We start from the raw sequence: 15,324 nt of genomic DNA on the forward strand, positions 1-15,324 counted from the left end.
CAATAATACTTGTCTGGGCAATATACACATCATCTCCTAATATTATTGTGTTGAATAATATTATCTTTGCTTTTAGGTTCACAAAGACTTCCGTAAACGAGAGAGGATAATAGAACAGAGGTTGAGATAATAGAGATAGAGCCCAAAATTTGTTTTTATTGCAAAATTATAATTTGTTTTTTTTTAAACCAATCCTTCAAAAACACACTTTGGAAGGTGGGATTTTTTAAATAGGATTTCCCTTACAAAAATGTACCCAAAGTCTCTCACAATCCCTATTATGTTTTCTATAAAAAAGTAGAATTTGGTTTTGAATAACAGTGGATTTGTTATGATTTTTGCAAATTGTTGATTGAATAACAGTAAATTGTGAGTGATTTTGAATGATTTTTAACAAATTCCATATTCAATAACAATGGATTTGAGATGTGATTTTAAAATCACTAATTGAATAACAGGGAATTTTTTAAAAAATCACAAATCCTCCAAAATGATGTTTTGAATATACACTCTTAAATTCTAAAGTTGATTTCATTAACTTACACCAATGTGTTGTCGTCGTTCCCCGTCCAGTAATCAATCTTAAGATTTTTTAACTAATACCACTCTCTTTTTCTTTTCCTTTTATGGACAGCAGTCTAAAAATCTACGATAAAACACATTTCGTTTGATTGAAATACACATTATTATGAAATCATATACGCAAAAAAAAAAAAAATTAATTTTCGGTAAATTTTATAAACTAAACATATATGAAACGCAACACACATGTAGTAATTATGTAACTGTAGTTCGTATATACATTTATAATTTATGATCTCTTATAACCTACATATTGATATAAAGCCAATATACACTTAAGTCAATTCTATAGTATATTTCATCTTTTAACCCGTTTAAAAATGGGTAATTTTGATATTAAACAGCAGTGTTCAAGAAAGCGCTAGGCGATATGTGGACGGTGACCTAGCGCCTAGCGCCTAGAACACCTAGTCGGAATTTTAAACGTTTTAGGCGTTTACAATATGAACATTATGTATATGATATTATATGTAAAATTATATAAAAATATATGTTAGAAGAAATAAATAATAATAAATCATAAACTAAAATTAGTAAAAATACATTTCTTTAATTTAGATTAATAACATATAAACATTTATATGAATATAAAACTTAAAATTTTAAATATATGTAGTTAAAAATAAAACCATACATTAAAATAAAAATTTTGTGATTTTAGGCGGTCTAAACGGTCGTCTAGACGTCTGCTGAGCGCCTAGCGCCTAGGCGGCCGCCTAGACTGCTTTCTTGAAGACTGTTAAACAGTAAACATCAATCCATATGAATGATGATTTTAGTATATAAAATGAAAATATTTCGGGGGAAGTAATAAGAGAATCAGGTGAAAAAAGTACCAAAAGGAAATCATGGCTCGTGATGGATCACGTGAGGCAGCGGAGGTTGGGCGTTGGGGTTTAGGGAATGGTTCTGAAACTTGGAAGGAAGAGGAAAAAAAAAGTGTGAAATGGATACAACCGAATCGGGTGCAGTGACTTTTTTAGCAATATTATACATGTATGAGTGAGTATTTATGTAGTAGTGTAAAAAGTCATGGAGTACTCGAGTAGGAGTAGAAGCAAAAGCCAAAGCACATTTAATTTGGAAAACGAAACCACCGATTTGGCTTCTTCTTCCCACAATCATCATACCCATTTGCCATAATAACCCCATTCCCCCACTCGACGACGATGGATTCTTCATCATTATCATCAACAATCATCATGGATTATGAATTTTTGTGGGCTATTTTTCCTTTCTTCTTCTCCTCAATGCTCAAACCCACATGCACATGCCCAATCCCGTTTCTTCTTCTTCTTCTTCTTATAGCCCAATCAGTAAATACTCAATATTTTCCAAACTGAAGATTTTTGTTTTTACCATCCTCGTAACAAAAATTTACTACATTAGATTTATGAAAGAAAAAAAAAAACACTTCAAAGTAGTTTCTGTGGAACATTTATATAAATCTAAATTTCACAATCATTCAATAAAAATATCAAGCGACTCATTGACAAAAACAAATTCTACTCATTACATGTATTGATGATATATTTGGAGAAAAAAAGAATAAATTGATGAGGGCAAGGACTAGGACCACTATAAACACTACTCAGTTCAAGTATTGATATTTTCATGGAAACTAAAATGCAAAGACAAACAAGTAATAAGAGGCATCAATGGAATTGGAGGAGATATAGTCAACACTAAAATGAAACCCCCCCATCCACGCTTCTCTAAAAAGTGTTCAATACTTGTTATTATTTCTTTACAACTCTATTATTATATCTACTACTAATTTATTTATAGCCATCCTTTTCAGTATCTCCATAGACAACAATGGATCTTCTCAATCAAAATCCTAAGAGTTTTTACCACTAAAGAGATATGCCAAGATTTTGATAAGTTTTGGAGTTGTTACTGTTTCTATAATGATGAAACGGTTGTAAAAGTAGCTTCTCTTCGTCCTCTCGAGTTGTTACTGTTTCTATAATGATGAAATGGTTGTAAAAAGGAGCTTCTCTTCGTCCTCTCACTATCAAAGTCTCTCTTTTAATTTCAGATTAACCATTGATGATTCCTCTGACTAACTCTTTCCGCTGTCTATTTTTAGCCCCATCTCTTTAGCTTAAGCCCCTTCGTGCCCCCCTTCATTTCTACCTTTGCTATCATTGCATCACACTATGGAGTGACTTTGTTGTGAAGTAGACACATCCTAAACTTTCAATTCTTTTAATCGCCTACTTTAGCTTTGCATTCCACGTAAATTACAACATCACCATTTTCCCTGCGTTATCTACACCTTACTTCTAAATCAAACGAAAAATAAGCCCAGTGTGTACGAAAACAAAACAAGATGGATTTGGAAAGAGTGTAAGTTCATGAATGCACTTAGAATGAGATCTTGAATAGGGAATCTTGCTAAGTAGCTTTATCGTCTTCGTCCATTGTGTCTACTTGTTTCAGATCTCCGTCAGCTTCATGGCTTCCTTCTGAATCAGGCTTTGAAGAGTGTGATCCCTTATCATCATTCACATCGGAACCCTCTGTATCAGAATCAAAGACAGGACTGTGTTTTTCCTTCTCATGATCATCATCAGATTCAGAACAACTCTCTGTCTCAGAGTCCGAACCAGTAGCATGTTTTGTTTTCAATTGCTCAATGATCCCAATTGGCTCGTTAACAACTCCACGCTCACCATCATCCTCCCTAGTGACCATGATTCCTGAACTTGTCGGTTTAGTTTGGCTTTCGCCTACCTGACCAGCAGAATCGTGTACTACAGTCACTTCCTTGATTCTTTGAGTCTGACTCTCTTCATCCTCTCTACCTCTTTCGGTTTCGTTTTCTCCATGTACAGAAGGAGCTGTGCTATGAGCCCAACTCCCAGCAACTTCCGAAGCTAGAAGATCTGACGTCCTTATAGTGCCTACGCCCTCTGTGTCTTGGGTATCCCTTCGATCGTTTGGGTTCCTTAACAAGATAACAGCTCCATCATCCTGATTCTGAACACTGTCATGTGCTTGAGTTTCACAATCGATTTGCATTGTATCACTAGCTAAAATGATTGACTTCCTCAGATGATCACTTCTCTCATAATCATTTCCTGGACTTTGAGTTTCATTAACTTGCTCTGTTCCTACAGGGTCTGTTCCCAAAGTGGGTGCTGTACCAACACCTTCTATATCTAAACCAAAGACATCCTTTACGACTTTTTCAGAGCTTGGATACTCCGCTTCTTGAGTGTTTTGGCCTTCCTGACTCATAATTTCACAATCATGCTTCTGAGTAGCATCTGCATCTTCACAAGACGTGTCCAAAACTTCATTTCTGGTAGACCTTTTCCCTGAAGTGGACGAGCTCGTCCTAGCAGCACAATTTGAATGGTAAGTTGCTCTTCTATCTTCCTGAGTATTAGCTCTGTTGGGACTTCTGGTTATTGGATTAAGATCAATATCTAGTGAAGTATTGTCACAAGTATCCTCATCTTCCAGAGTTCTCTGCATAGTCTTGAGCTGTTCCTGCTGCTTTGCAAAGAGAGCCGAGATCTCCTCAGTCGTAGAATAAAATGCCCGCATCTGAGTTTCACTGCATGAAGATTCATTGTCCTCAATTAGTTAAACCAATCGAACTTGCGTGAAGTGCATCTTAACGCAACACTGTCAACAAGAAACTACCTTCCAACCAGGGAAACTACAGAGGCACTAATCACAAACTTAAACGCGAAAAAAAAAATGCATGCGTTAAATTTTTCACCATCAAACAGAAAGTAGGTTAGCAAACCAACCATGCACTCTAGAAATAGCAGCCTAACGTTCTTGTACCATACATGTAACTGTTCTTACCGGAGCATGATTCTTTCCCTTGCACCACGGTGTCTCTGTCTTTCAACGTCAAGGTCTCGAACAGCAGCACTTATCTCTAGTTCTAAAGCAGACACTTTAGCCCATGCTTCTTCTCGGGCTGCCTGCTAACGTAACAAAGACAGTCTCAGCTTAAACATATACTGGAGACCCCGCAAAAAGAAGTCTTAGCTATAGTCCACAATCTTTAAAACATGTTATCATAATTCTATAGCAGAAATCAGAGGTAGGAAACAGAAGCATGTCATTAATGAAAAACTGTGAAAACAGTATAAGGCACACAAATTGTTTCCATTCTTACCTTTTCACTGTCCAGATCCTTTTGGAGTCTTTTTATTTCAAGGTCAAGTTCTTCTATTTTCTGTAAAAAAAATTTTTTTTGCAAAACATGAAGCCGTTAGTTCAGAATAAAAGAGAGAAATGAACCATGCAAAATAAGACAGAAATTGCATTCAGGTCAGGTACTTTTTGTGCATTAGCAGAAGCAAGCTGCTCCTCCGAAACTTGAGCTTCTAGCTGACGGTTTCTATTGTCAGAGTAGACCAACTTCTGCCTCGTATCTTCCTATAAAACACCAGAAAACTTCTTAAATGACAACAAAATGAAAAAAACATAGGAGTACAAGGTTTGTGTGATCAAGAGGCTAATTATGAAAAACGTTACAAGAACATACCAATTTTGACATCAAAGTTTCCACTTGCACTGATCTTTCCTTCTCTGAATCCTAAAATATTTGTCAAGTAAACTGTCTGATTTTAGGGACATAATGATGAAAAGACTGAAGAGTTAATTTAAACACAGCTAATTCTTTTCATACCTTCATTCTGTTGATTACTTCTTGTTGTTCCCTCTCGTGTCTCATAGCAGCATTAGAAAATCTTTTCAATTCTTCCTGAGCTTCAATTTGGCATCTATGTATCGCAGCTTTAAGTTCAGCAGTGGCAGTTTCTCTTTCCTCTCTTCTTTGATCTCTTTCTTCATCCAACCCTGTCTTCAGTTCAGCTATAGAAGCCTTTTGACTGAAAGAAATATGTCGTTTTTACTTAGGGTTACATATTTGCAACATTTAGGCTATAAAAGCAAAGCCACATAAGATATTCCAGAAAGGTCAAAAACTCAATATGAAGAAAATTCTCTGAACATGAAACAATCACAGACCAACTGACAACAAAAGAATCAGTGTATATACATGTTGAAGCTATAAACAAGACCAAAGTAACCATTCGAAGTGTCTGCTGCCTCACTTTTTCACCCTCAGAGATGCCTACCTCTAACGTTTATACTTTGAGGGCGGACTCAACGTAGAGATGTTTGAAGCAGATCATTTCTCGGGACAGGTAACTTAAAGTTTTCACAGTACTAGCATAAAATATGATCTTAAGAAAATAAGAATAACAACCAACAAGGGAAAAGCATTTCTTTACCTTTTAACTATTTCATTTGCTTCACTGAGAGATTGCAAAGAAGCGTTTACCCTCTCACCAAGTTCATCTATGGAATTCTTTTGTTCAGCTGATAATTTGTTGACCTGCGCCAGTTCTTTCTGCTTAGCATCTAATAGATCACGCAGCTCAACCAGTTCATTATGAAATGATTTTGCAGTGGATTCTTTAATCTGTTTTATTTCCTGCAAATGTAACGATATATCAGTAAGGATACTCATATATTCACCAATTACTCAAACATGATTGTTGTTATAATTTAACAGAACTTTTTATAACAAAACCAACAAGCGCCACAACAAAGATTCAAAGACAAAAACTCAACATACACTTTCATGGTGCTCCACAATTGAGCGGGACTCATTACGCAGAGTGTCAATGGTAAGCACCTGTGCTTCTAATTGCTTCCTCAGTTCCTGCATAGAACATTGATTTTACACAAAAGTTGAGTTAGAATGACATCAAGATTGATACGATCACTTACATCTTATAATAGAAACCAAAACAGATGATGAACATACTGTGTTCGAACGCTGGAGGCTCTTAAAATCATCCAGAGATATTGGATTGGGACCACCAATGCCTATGCCCTTCTGCCTCTTAATTTCACAAGTAACATCCTCTTCACAATAGCAAAAACACAGATCAGAAGTAAATAAAGTTAAACACATGCTATATAATGCCTCAAGACATGCCATTCCTTAGTTCTATATACACGTAAAGTGACTTATACCTGCTTTTCTTTTTCTGTTTATGCAGGAAACAGCAGCATTATTACCAAGTATTTCGCGGTAAACAAATGCAAAGGCCTTTTCTGAAAAAAAAAATGCAAAGGGTCTAGTGTGAACATGTTAATCGATCTAGAAAAGTTGCATAACATTGGAAACATTAGCAACACCAATTAAATCAAATCTATTTAACCAGCCCCTATAAAAGTTAAAATGTGAATTCACAATGTTATGGGACAGAAAACTTATTACCATGATCTGGAGGAACAGCAAGTGATACAATGTCACCGTGCTGAACCCTAACTGCAGGGCCGTTCTTTTCTAACCTCTCCCAGTTGAGAAAGGTACCATTTGTGCTGAATAAAAGAGAGTAGTAGGCATAAGCTTAAGTTTTATAAACTGCATAGAAAATGAAATCACGCAATTGAAACAGAAGAGAGGTTAACTAACCTTGTGTCTTCCACAAAGACATCAGAGCTAGAAGTATTATCCCCATCACCAACTGTTACCGGCTTACGGTATATCTTACAATGGTTCCCACTAATTGCAGTTGATTCCACCTGATAACTGGCGTGACATGGTAGCCGTCCTAAGCAATGCTCATCAGAACTCAATAGTATATTTATGCCCTATAAGCCATTGATCAGGAATCAAATCAAAAAATTTAAACGAGAATCACATTAGGGGCAGGTTCCAGAAAACAAAAAACGCAGAGTAGGAAACGAACCTGCCGGCGTTTGCGAGCATGGCTTGAAATTGCGGTGAGGACACCCCAGACGTTTAAATCGTAGTTCTGCAACGGCTGAGAGGCGACTTTAGCAGCAACGGAGACGATGAAATCCTTGGAATTGAGCGAGGGAGATGGAGAAGCGTCGCTTTGGCTATTGATCCGAGATGCAACAGCCGCTTTGATATCCGGGTTCGGGTTTGATGTTACCGACGCAATTTTTCTCTCGACTTGTTCAGCCGCTGTAGACGCCATTAGAGCTCCGATCGTGGAAGGTGAGAAAATTGGCGGGGATTTTGAAACCCTAAACTGTATAATAATAATAGTTCAGTGAGTTGAGGAAGAATGAGTCTCTCTGCAATTTTCTACTCAGCGAAGCTTCTCGAGGACGACTGATGCTTAAACGCTATGTCGTTCGGAAAAAGTAAAGAAACAATGGTCGTCGTTTTTATAAAGTTGAGAACGATAGGGTTTGTGTTCTCAGATTATATAAACGTTTGTTTCATTGTTGAAAGAAGTGTCGGTGTCAAGAGAATGATGAAAAAAGAAATCGGGCCTTTTCGCTCTCATTAATAAATATAACTGGGCCAGCTTTTTCCAACCCTCGACAGTCCGTGTAATGTAGACCCATTCATTGGTTTAAATTGATTTGTACATGATTAAAACGGTCTCGTTTACTGTAACCCACTAATTTGGAATATTCTCATTGTTTTATTAATTAAATCAAGTAAAAAGTCTAAAAGTGGAAATGTTGCTTTGTTCGTTGCTTCCCGGGAATACATTACACAGTTTAAGCCGGCGAAGGTAAATAAGGAGGAAGGTATCAATTTGCTTTTGCTTTCTAAAACTCAAAATTTAGAGCATCTTTTTAAATCAATCACGTCACGAGAGAGAACATCAAATTCTAAACCTTAACCTATTGATGTTTTTAATCTCAAAGTAGTTCAAAGTATAAAACTTTAAACTCCACAGGTTAAAAACTTCTAGTAGTTTGCTGCATTATTTGTCGGTACAAAATTTATTATAATATGAAAGCTTTATCCAAAATATAGCTTGGAGGCCAAAGATCTAACCAGAATATAATCGAGCAGATCAAACACTGAAAGCAATAATGCAAAATGTGATTAACAAAAAAGATTAAAAAGTAAAAAACCTCACTCACTCACTAATCCCAACTCAACAACACAGAACCACAAAAATAAAAAAATAAAAACAAAAGGAGGGAGTGGCAGACTGCGTAATTAATTACGGAGAATTCGAAAAGGTTTCAAAACCTCAGAGACACGGAGACGGTTACGGCGGCGAACGTGACCAATAAGGTGAACAACGACGGTGAGCTCACGCCAACCGCCGCGTTAGCCGACTTACTCTTTGCTGAACCTGCCGGGGAGTCTGAAGGAGCACTATCCGGTGCATCGTCCGTTGGAGGTGCCGGTGGTGAAGCCGCGGTTGGTGAAGGTCCTTCCGCCGGAGATGGTGCCTCTGCTGTTTCCGGTGCAGGCGCCGGTGCCGGAGAAATTGATTTAGATTTCCCGAATAGCTCAGCAGGGAGGAGGACGCTATCCACGGTGAATATCACAACGGGAGTCGCGTCTAGCACAGTGTCGGCGAGTCTTGACGGAGCAACGCCGGTGTGGAGAATAACTTCGTCGCCGGAGGTTGAGGTAGTAAGATCGAATTTTCCGACGCCGCTAGTGGCCAATGTGGTGATGTTGTTTTTGTTAGTCTTGAGTGAGCCTTTAGGTTTGTACTCAGCGAGGGCGTGGTACTCTAAGAGCGAGACCACCTCAGCTTGTGTGAGCTTCGTCAGATCTGGTACACCTTCAGCTTTAAAAGCTTCATCCGACGGCGCAAAAACCGTCAAGCCTTTTTCAATGGCGGATTCGTAAGTCTTGAGAACTCCACTCGAAACAAGCAAACCCGCGAAGGTTTTGCAGCCGGCTTTCTCGAGTAGTCCGGTGATGTTCGACACGGCGGCGGAAGGAGCAGGAGCGGTTAAAACTCCCGGAGCGATGATCGGAGCATCGATCTCGAGGATGGAGATGTTGTAAGGGATTTGTTTGACGGATTTGGTGTAAGAAGAATCGAGTTTGGAACCTGAAACGGCGGAGCCGAATCCGACTTTGCCTCCTTTGAGATCGGTGATGTTGACGAACCCTAGGTTTCCGGGAGCGTTTCCGGTGGTTTGGTAGAGTGTGGTGGAGAGAGTTGTGCCTTTAGAGAGCCCGTGGAGTTTGAGAGGATCGTAGTAATCGAGGAGGACGAGGAGGCTTAGAGCGCTTTTGATGACGGAGAGTGGATGTTTTCCGGCGAGTGAAGACATAGCGCCATTGTTGAGGACGAGGACTGTGATGGTCGTGCGGCTGTTGATCTCGTCGGCGAGCTTCGTCTGAGTAAGGTAGCTGTTGAAGGAAGAGTAATCAGGAGAATCAGCGAGGATTTGAGTGATGTTGTGGCTACTCACGGTTGAAGCGAAGGCGAGGATGGAGAAAGTGACGAAGGCGAGGAGTGATAAGGTCTGTGACTGTGACGCCGCCATGATGAGACGGTTTGAGTTTGTTTAAGTGAAAGTGTGGAGCAGAGGAAGTGGAGAAAACAGAGTGAGAGATGAGAAGTTTAATAAAGGAAAGAGAAGGATCATTGTTAACTACGGTTAACATTATTAACCATGGTTAGGTTAGAATAATGACTAGAGTTAGTTTTGCCTTTTTTTAATTTTTGAAATGTGTGTTGTTTATAAGAGAGTGAGAGAGAGTTGGGTTGGATTGGGGGCCATGTGTTCTTTTTCGGACATAGCTGTAAGAAGAAAGAGTCCATTCCATTTAATTGTCTTGTTCTTTAATTTTCCAATTTGAGATAATTTGGGCTTCTTTTTCTACTATCTACACAGATATTTTCTAGCCTAAATAAAACACTTTTAGATTCTTGTTTTTCTTAATCTAACTTAATTTATTATCGATCGATTGTGATGAGTTTAAAATAATGTGCATGGTCAGTAACGTTTCTCTTGGTTCCAAATACGAAAATTTGTTTGTGGTTGTGGATGAGTGGCTTGGATACTAGAATGTGTATCTTCTTAGTTTAATGATGATGATTCGAACCTGACTTTTTGTATCGTACAAAAAAAGAATATGTATGAACTCTTAATGGTTTGTGTTAGTATTGTTGTAATGTATCTGAATTTAATTATGCATGATTTCGCATTAACTTTCGTGTGATACATAATGATGTTAATACAAATTAATTTGTATAAAAATAAAATACATGTTTTGTAATATTTATTTTTTGGCTGCCGACGTTCATGGTTTAAATATAAATAGGTTATCCACAGCTCGGTGAGGACCAATATTGAATCACTCCATCTCACAATCATACGAACATTTTGAGCTGTTAAAGCATTACTTTCCACGTGTGGACAATATTTGGAGAAACCACTAGTGAGTGAATATATGATACTAATACTTGTAACCATTACATCAAACTCTTTTTTGGTATATTACTATAAATAAAGTATTTTTTGCATTGTGACCAAGATAAAATATAGATTTATTATTGTTATTACAAATGTGACCAAGATGTAAAGGCAACAGGGGAAACAGAATGTTATAATTTAAAGCCAATCAGAGAACAACCAACAACAAGTTTTGAATAACTAAAAGAAAAAAAAAAAAAAAGAGTAGAGCCCAACTTAATGGAGTAATAATGGGCCTTTTATGATAAGATGGGCCCATATTATAGAGGAATATGAACGTGGAGATGTAGTGGAGCAGCTGGGCAGAGAGAGAGAGTTATCACACTCTGTGTGTGTGTGTGTCTGTGTTTGTGTGTGTGGCATCGAGAGGGAAACTCAACTTTTTTTTAATGTCCGAAAAGTATTCAAAAAAGGCTGAAAGACGCTGACGCATTTGTCAGAAACCTGACAACTGCCTTTAAATCTCTTCACACTCTCACCTCTTCCTCTGTTTCTCTCTCTCTCTCTCATTGTGTTAAAACAGTGAAGAACAGAGAAGAGATTTTATTAGTATCTGGTTTGGTTTGTTTGTGTTCAAGCTTTTTTCTTCTTGGGAGGTAGGTTTTTTTTTTTTTTTTTTTTTTTCGCTTCTCTTTGTCGCTAGTTTCAAAAGCTGTCTCCTTTTTTTCTCGAACTGAAATTATCTTCCCTAGAAATTAAAAAAACCAATTTTTATGTTGTGAAGATGCAGAGCCCTAAAATGGAGCAGGATGAGGAGTTAGAGGAGAGGAGGAGGAAGAAGTGGCCGTGGATGAAGGCGGCGCAGTTTGTGGAGTTTCAGATGCAGACTTTGGTGTATAGATACATAGAGGCTGGTCTTCGTGTGCCTCATCACCTTGTGGTGTCTATTTGGAACAGTCTTGCTCTCTCTTCATCCTCCAACTACAACTCTCCCTCTTCTTCTCGTAAGTAACTTGAAATTCTAGTCTTTTCAGGAGTATTTTTGAGCTAGCAGATAAGAAAGAATCATAATTTAGAAGATTTGTTCACATACACTTACTATAGCAAGTCTTGGACCTTAGAATCTAGAGAAGTTTTTGTTCTAATTCAATAGTTGTAATTTTTTGGGGTATTCTTGTGGAAATGCTTAATGGGTTTCATTGTGTTTATTCAATTTCCTAAAACATGTTTTTGGTTCTTGGGTTTTGAGTTGGGGGAGTTGACAAGATTCACATACACAACAGTCTTTAGTTACCTCTGAATTTATTAGAGTCTTTTGTTCTGTTTTAACAGTTGAACTGATTCTTGTCTGTATTTGATTTTGTGGTTATTGAGTTGCAGTGTTGAGTAGTGATAAAGGATTGAACCATATCCACACAGTGGAACCTGAACCCACAAGGTGCAGGAGAACTGATGGGAAGAAATGGCGGTGTAGTAATAGGGTCCTTCTGTATGAGAAGTACTGTGAACGGCACATGCATAGAGGCCGTAAACGTTCAAGAAAGCTTGTGGAATCATCTTATAAGGTTGCTTCGTCGTCTGCTTCATTAACAAAACACGACAACACTTATGGTTTGGACATAAATAACGACAGTGAGAGTGTTCTTCTTCATGAGACAATGTCGGGTTCTAGTAATGCCCAGGTAGTTACCATTGCTTCACTGCCTAGTGCCAGAGCCTGTGATAATGTCATTCGTCCGTCTTTAGTGATCTCCGAGTCCACAAAAGAAAGTGTGAGTCACGGTGACAGGAGCAGAAGGAACATGGAGATGAGTTATGATGACTTAATCAGTAAAAAAGAGTCGAGTATGTGTGTTAGTGTTGTTCCCCTTCAAGGTATTATGATACCAGAAAAATATCTACAGAACTCGTTTCTTCACTATTCCATTGTTTGACCAGGTTCCATTGTTTCATTACTAGGTGATGAGAGCTTACCTTCTGTTCAAAAGTTCTTCCCCGAGGTATCTGATAGTTCCTTACAAGGTGCACAATTCTCAGGCAACAGGAAGAATGAAATAATTGCAAGAAGCAGAGAATGGAAGAATATGAATGTTGTTAATGGTGGCTTGTTTCATAGTATCCACTTTTCTCAAGACACTGTTCTTCAAGGTAATACCTTTGAATCCTCGGCTTACCATCATTTCCAATGTATATTCATGACCATTTTTGTTCTTCTATCTTGCTTTCTCCGTTGTAGATCGTGGTGGGTTTCGTTTACAAAGAGTTGAAACAGACAAAGAACCAGGAAGGTGCCGAAGAACAGATGGGAAGAGGTGGAGATGCAGCAAAGATGTTTTGTCTGGTCAGAAATACTGCGATAAACACATGCATAGAGGTATCAAGAAGAAGCATCCAGTGGATACTACTATCGCACATGAGAATGCCGGCTATAGCCCGTTAACGGTGAAAACAGCTGCTAGATCTGTGACTTGCAAAGATGGAGATGACCAGAAGCTCTCTCTTTTAGTCATGGGTATTCCACTGCCCCGAGTTTCTGATGAGAAGACCACTAGTAGTTGCAGTACCGACACCACTATTACTGACATAGCTTTAAGGGGTGAAGAAGACAATGAGGAGATATTGTCATTATTTTCTTCAGGCGTCTAGAAGCATAGAACTATTGTTAAGATTTTAATGCTTTTAGTTTGTCTATCTATGGATCTTTCAGTGTTAGATGTTAGAAGAAGTCAAATCACATAGACACGAGTTTTACGTAGATTATAATATGCTGAAATGAGATAATATATCACATGGTGGAATGTACTTTCTCTGAACTTCTTAAGACATTCTTCTCATAACATTCGATTACATATAAAGATACGTTGTCCTGAGATTCTTCTCATAACATTCGATTACATATAAAAGCTACTTTGTCCTGAGATTGGGAGAATAGCATCAACTGAGGCACACACCTTTAGGATCTGCATTCTTGACGATCCACGGATGTTGCATGATCTTATCAATGGAGAGTCGTTTCGAGGGATCCTTAACAAGAAGCTGCAAAAGATTTTAAACAACCACATGTTAATGCTTAATAACTAACTAACTAACTAGTCAAGAGCAAGAGAGTCGTTGTTGGTATAATGATTTAGCTTGGTGTGTTACCTGACTGATAAGATTTTTGGCTTCTGCTGAAACATTAGGCGCAGTAGGAAAAGTCAGATCGATCTTGAGAATTCTGCATACCAATTAAATAGACAACTTCATCAAGGAGCTGAGGTTTTAAGTTTCTTCTGTCATTTCCAACAAAGATAAAAAGTCTAGTCGTCTCCTTCCTTACCTCTTGAATGTATCCTTTTGACTCTCGGCTTCAAACGGAGGGTGACCATAGAGAAACTCGTAACACAATACACCTAAAGTCCAATTATCAACAGCATAATCGTGATCTCTATGCTCGACCATCTCAGGTGCCAAGTAGTCTAAGGTTCCACACATTGTTTTCCTCTTGTTACTTGACTGAACTGACCACCCAAAGTCAGCAATTTTCAATCTCCCCTGCGTATGTATTATGACACAATACTACTAATGATCAACAACATCCTGAGTTCTCAATATAACCAATAAACACACAGAAGATACCTCATGATCGAGCAACAAGTTTTCAGGTTTGATGTCTCTGTGAATGACACATTTTCCATGACAATAGGCTAGTGCCTGACTAAGACTTGCAATGTACTGAAATCGTTAAGAAAAAAAAGCCATAAATATCACCACAACAAGCAACATTGCAAACAAAATGATAAAGATCTTAAGGCAAAAGGAGGAAGCGGCGAGGAGGAGAGAGACTCACAGTGGCGGCTTGCTTTTCAGAGAGATGACCATTCTTTTTGAGGAGGCCATAGAGCTCACCGCCATCAGCATACTCGAGGATCAAGAAAATGCGCTCATCGTCATGGAACCAACCGTAAAGACCAAGAATGTTCGGGTGGCTTAGACTCGTTTGGATCTCCATTTCCCTCCGAAGCTGATGATGAATTTTATACTTCTCGATCTGCTCCTTGAATATCACTTTCAGCGCCACTATGAACTTACTCTATATCCCCAAATCGTAACCAATTAGGGTTTCCGAAAGCTCAAATTGACATAAACCTCTACCTTAATCTCATAATTACAAGAGAAAATTTCAAACAAAATCGAAGGGAAACGAGAGAGAGAGAGAGTGACCTTAACTTCTCGAGCGAGATAGACTCTGCCAAATTTACCCTTTCCCAGTGGTCTCCCGATCTGGAAATCTGCCAGGGTCCATGGCTTCTCACTATCGTCGGCGTCAGATTCTGGCGATTTCTTACTCATTATTTCCGACTCAGACGACGGCGAGAGAGCAAGAGCAATGATGAGTTTAAGATAATAGAGCGAGAGAGATGAAGAGCGGAGAAACTAATTTTGAATTTCAAAATTCTTTCCACTGAGCTTTTCGTGGTAAGTCTCTCTAACCTGCTCTAGGGAAAGACGATTTTACCCTCGGCACTCTTTCTGATTTCGGAACTACCAGAGGGACTACTTGCTAGACCTTAAGGCGGATTAAAACTCGCACCACAAAATCACATTACC

General features: G+C 38.4%; 4 protein-coding genes and 1 long non-coding RNA gene across 10 annotated transcripts; 1 reads left to right on the forward strand and 4 right to left on the reverse strand.

Annotated features, from left to right (window-relative positions):
* Nucleotides 1–1,088: 1,088 nt before the first annotated feature.
* LOC147943043 (uncharacterized) lies at nucleotides 1,089–1,566 on the reverse strand. The gene is made up of 2 exons (XR_015560363.1): nucleotides 1,419–1,566; nucleotides 1,089–1,318 (listed from the first exon to the last, which is right to left on the reverse strand). It is a non-coding gene; the product is annotated as an uncharacterized LOC147943043 (long non-coding RNA).
* Nucleotides 1,567–2,788: 1,222 nt separating this feature from the next.
* LOC104793504 (uncharacterized) lies at nucleotides 2,789–7,841 on the reverse strand. Of its 2 annotated transcripts, none has more exons than XM_087455134.1 (13): nucleotides 7,323–7,841; nucleotides 7,046–7,224; nucleotides 6,848–6,951; nucleotides 6,601–6,681; nucleotides 6,389–6,489; nucleotides 6,197–6,283; nucleotides 5,850–6,052; nucleotides 5,243–5,444; nucleotides 5,099–5,149; nucleotides 4,891–4,989; nucleotides 4,727–4,786; nucleotides 4,408–4,529; nucleotides 2,789–4,150 (listed from the first exon to the last, which is right to left on the reverse strand). In XM_087455134.1, exons 1-13 carry the CDS (start codon nucleotides 7,575–7,577, stop codon nucleotides 2,983–2,985), a joined length of 2,712 nt encoding a protein of 903 aa, XP_087311260.1. In that variant the 5' UTR covers nucleotides 7,578–7,841; the 3' UTR covers nucleotides 2,789–2,982. The 2 variants fall into 2 exon arrangements, with proteins under 2 accessions (XP_087311260.1, XP_087311259.1); XM_087455133.1 differs by having other exon boundaries at nucleotides 4,408–4,532; nucleotides 7,323–7,829.
* Nucleotides 7,842–8,324: 483 nt separating this feature from the next.
* Nucleotides 8,325–10,228, reverse strand: LOC104793506 (fasciclin-like arabinogalactan protein 8). The gene has a single exon (XM_010519862.3). It carries the CDS (start codon nucleotides 9,859–9,861, stop codon nucleotides 8,590–8,592), a length of 1,272 nt encoding a protein of 423 aa, XP_010518164.1. The 5' UTR covers nucleotides 9,862–10,228; the 3' UTR covers nucleotides 8,325–8,589.
* An 863-nt stretch (nucleotides 10,229–11,091) lies between these two features.
* LOC104793507 (growth-regulating factor 9-like) lies at nucleotides 11,092–13,589 on the forward strand. 5 transcript variants are annotated; one of them, XM_010519864.3, is made up of 5 exons: nucleotides 11,092–11,390; nucleotides 11,519–11,738; nucleotides 12,115–12,609; nucleotides 12,694–12,882; nucleotides 12,971–13,589. In XM_010519864.3, exons 2-5 carry the CDS (start codon nucleotides 11,519–11,521, stop codon nucleotides 13,378–13,380), a joined length of 1,314 nt encoding a protein of 437 aa, XP_010518166.1. In that variant the 5' UTR covers nucleotides 11,092–11,390; the 3' UTR covers nucleotides 13,381–13,589. The 5 variants fall into 5 exon arrangements, with proteins under 5 accessions (XP_010518166.1, XP_010518165.1, XP_010518167.1 ...); XM_010519863.3 differs by having other exon boundaries at nucleotides 11,095–11,390; nucleotides 12,109–12,609; XM_010519865.3 differs by having other exon boundaries at nucleotides 11,095–11,390; nucleotides 12,109–12,579.
* On the reverse strand, nucleotides 13,481–15,318 carry LOC104793508 (serine/threonine-protein kinase Aurora-3). The gene is made up of 6 exons (XM_010519867.3): nucleotides 14,938–15,318; nucleotides 14,564–14,806; nucleotides 14,353–14,448; nucleotides 14,054–14,268; nucleotides 13,879–13,951; nucleotides 13,481–13,770 (listed from the first exon to the last, which is right to left on the reverse strand). Exons 1-6 carry the CDS (start codon nucleotides 15,064–15,066, stop codon nucleotides 13,669–13,671), a joined length of 858 nt encoding a protein of 285 aa, XP_010518169.1. The 5' UTR covers nucleotides 15,067–15,318; the 3' UTR covers nucleotides 13,481–13,668.
* Between the last annotated feature and the right edge of the window lie 6 nt (nucleotides 15,319–15,324).

The sequence above is a fragment of the Camelina sativa genome, chromosome 6 (genome assembly GCF_030686135.1).
Source record: "Camelina sativa cultivar CO46 ecotype springtype chromosome 6, ASM3068613v1".
NCBI classification, from domain to species: Eukaryota; Viridiplantae; Streptophyta; class Magnoliopsida; order Brassicales; family Brassicaceae; genus Camelina; species Camelina sativa.

Bases quoted from the DNA above. Each gene is read 5' to 3' on its own strand.
- LOC104793508 (XM_010519867.3), bottom strand. From the start codon at position 15,066: ATGAGTAAGAAATCGCCAGAATCTGACGCCGACGATAGTGAGAAGCCA. The intron at 14,807-14,937 runs GTCACTCTCTCT...TTGGGGATATAG, and splicing joins ATCTCGCTCGAGAAGTTAAG to AGTAAGTTCATAGTGGCGCT. The intron at 13,952-14,053 runs GTAAGGAAGGAG...ATTGGTATGCAG, and splicing joins CAAAAGGATACATTCAAGAG to AATTCTCAAGATCGATCTGA.
- LOC104793507 (XM_010519863.3), top strand. From the start codon at position 11,519: ATGCAGAGCCCTAAAATGGAGCAGGATGAGGAGTTAGAGGAGAGGAGG. The intron at 12,610-12,693 runs GTATTATGATAC...TTTCATTACTAG, and splicing joins TAGTGTTGTTCCCCTTCAAG to GTGATGAGAGCTTACCTTCT. The intron at 12,883-12,970 runs GTAATACCTTTG...TCTCCGTTGTAG, and splicing joins TCAAGACACTGTTCTTCAAG to ATCGTGGTGGGTTTCGTTTA.
- LOC104793506 (XM_010519862.3), bottom strand. From the start codon at position 9,861: ATGGCGGCGTCACAGTCACAGACCTTATCACTCCTCGCCTTCGTCACT.
- LOC104793504 (XM_087455133.1), bottom strand. From the start codon at position 7,577: ATGGCGTCTACAGCGGCTGAACAAGTCGAGAGAAAAATTGCGTCGGTA. The intron at 6,053-6,196 runs GTATGTTGAGTT...TTACATTTGCAG, and splicing joins TTGTGGAGCACCATGAAAGT to GAAATAAAACAGATTAAAGA. The intron at 4,787-4,890 runs GTACCTGACCTG...TTTTTTTTACAG, and splicing joins CTTCTGCTAATGCACAAAAA to AAAATAGAAGAACTTGACCT.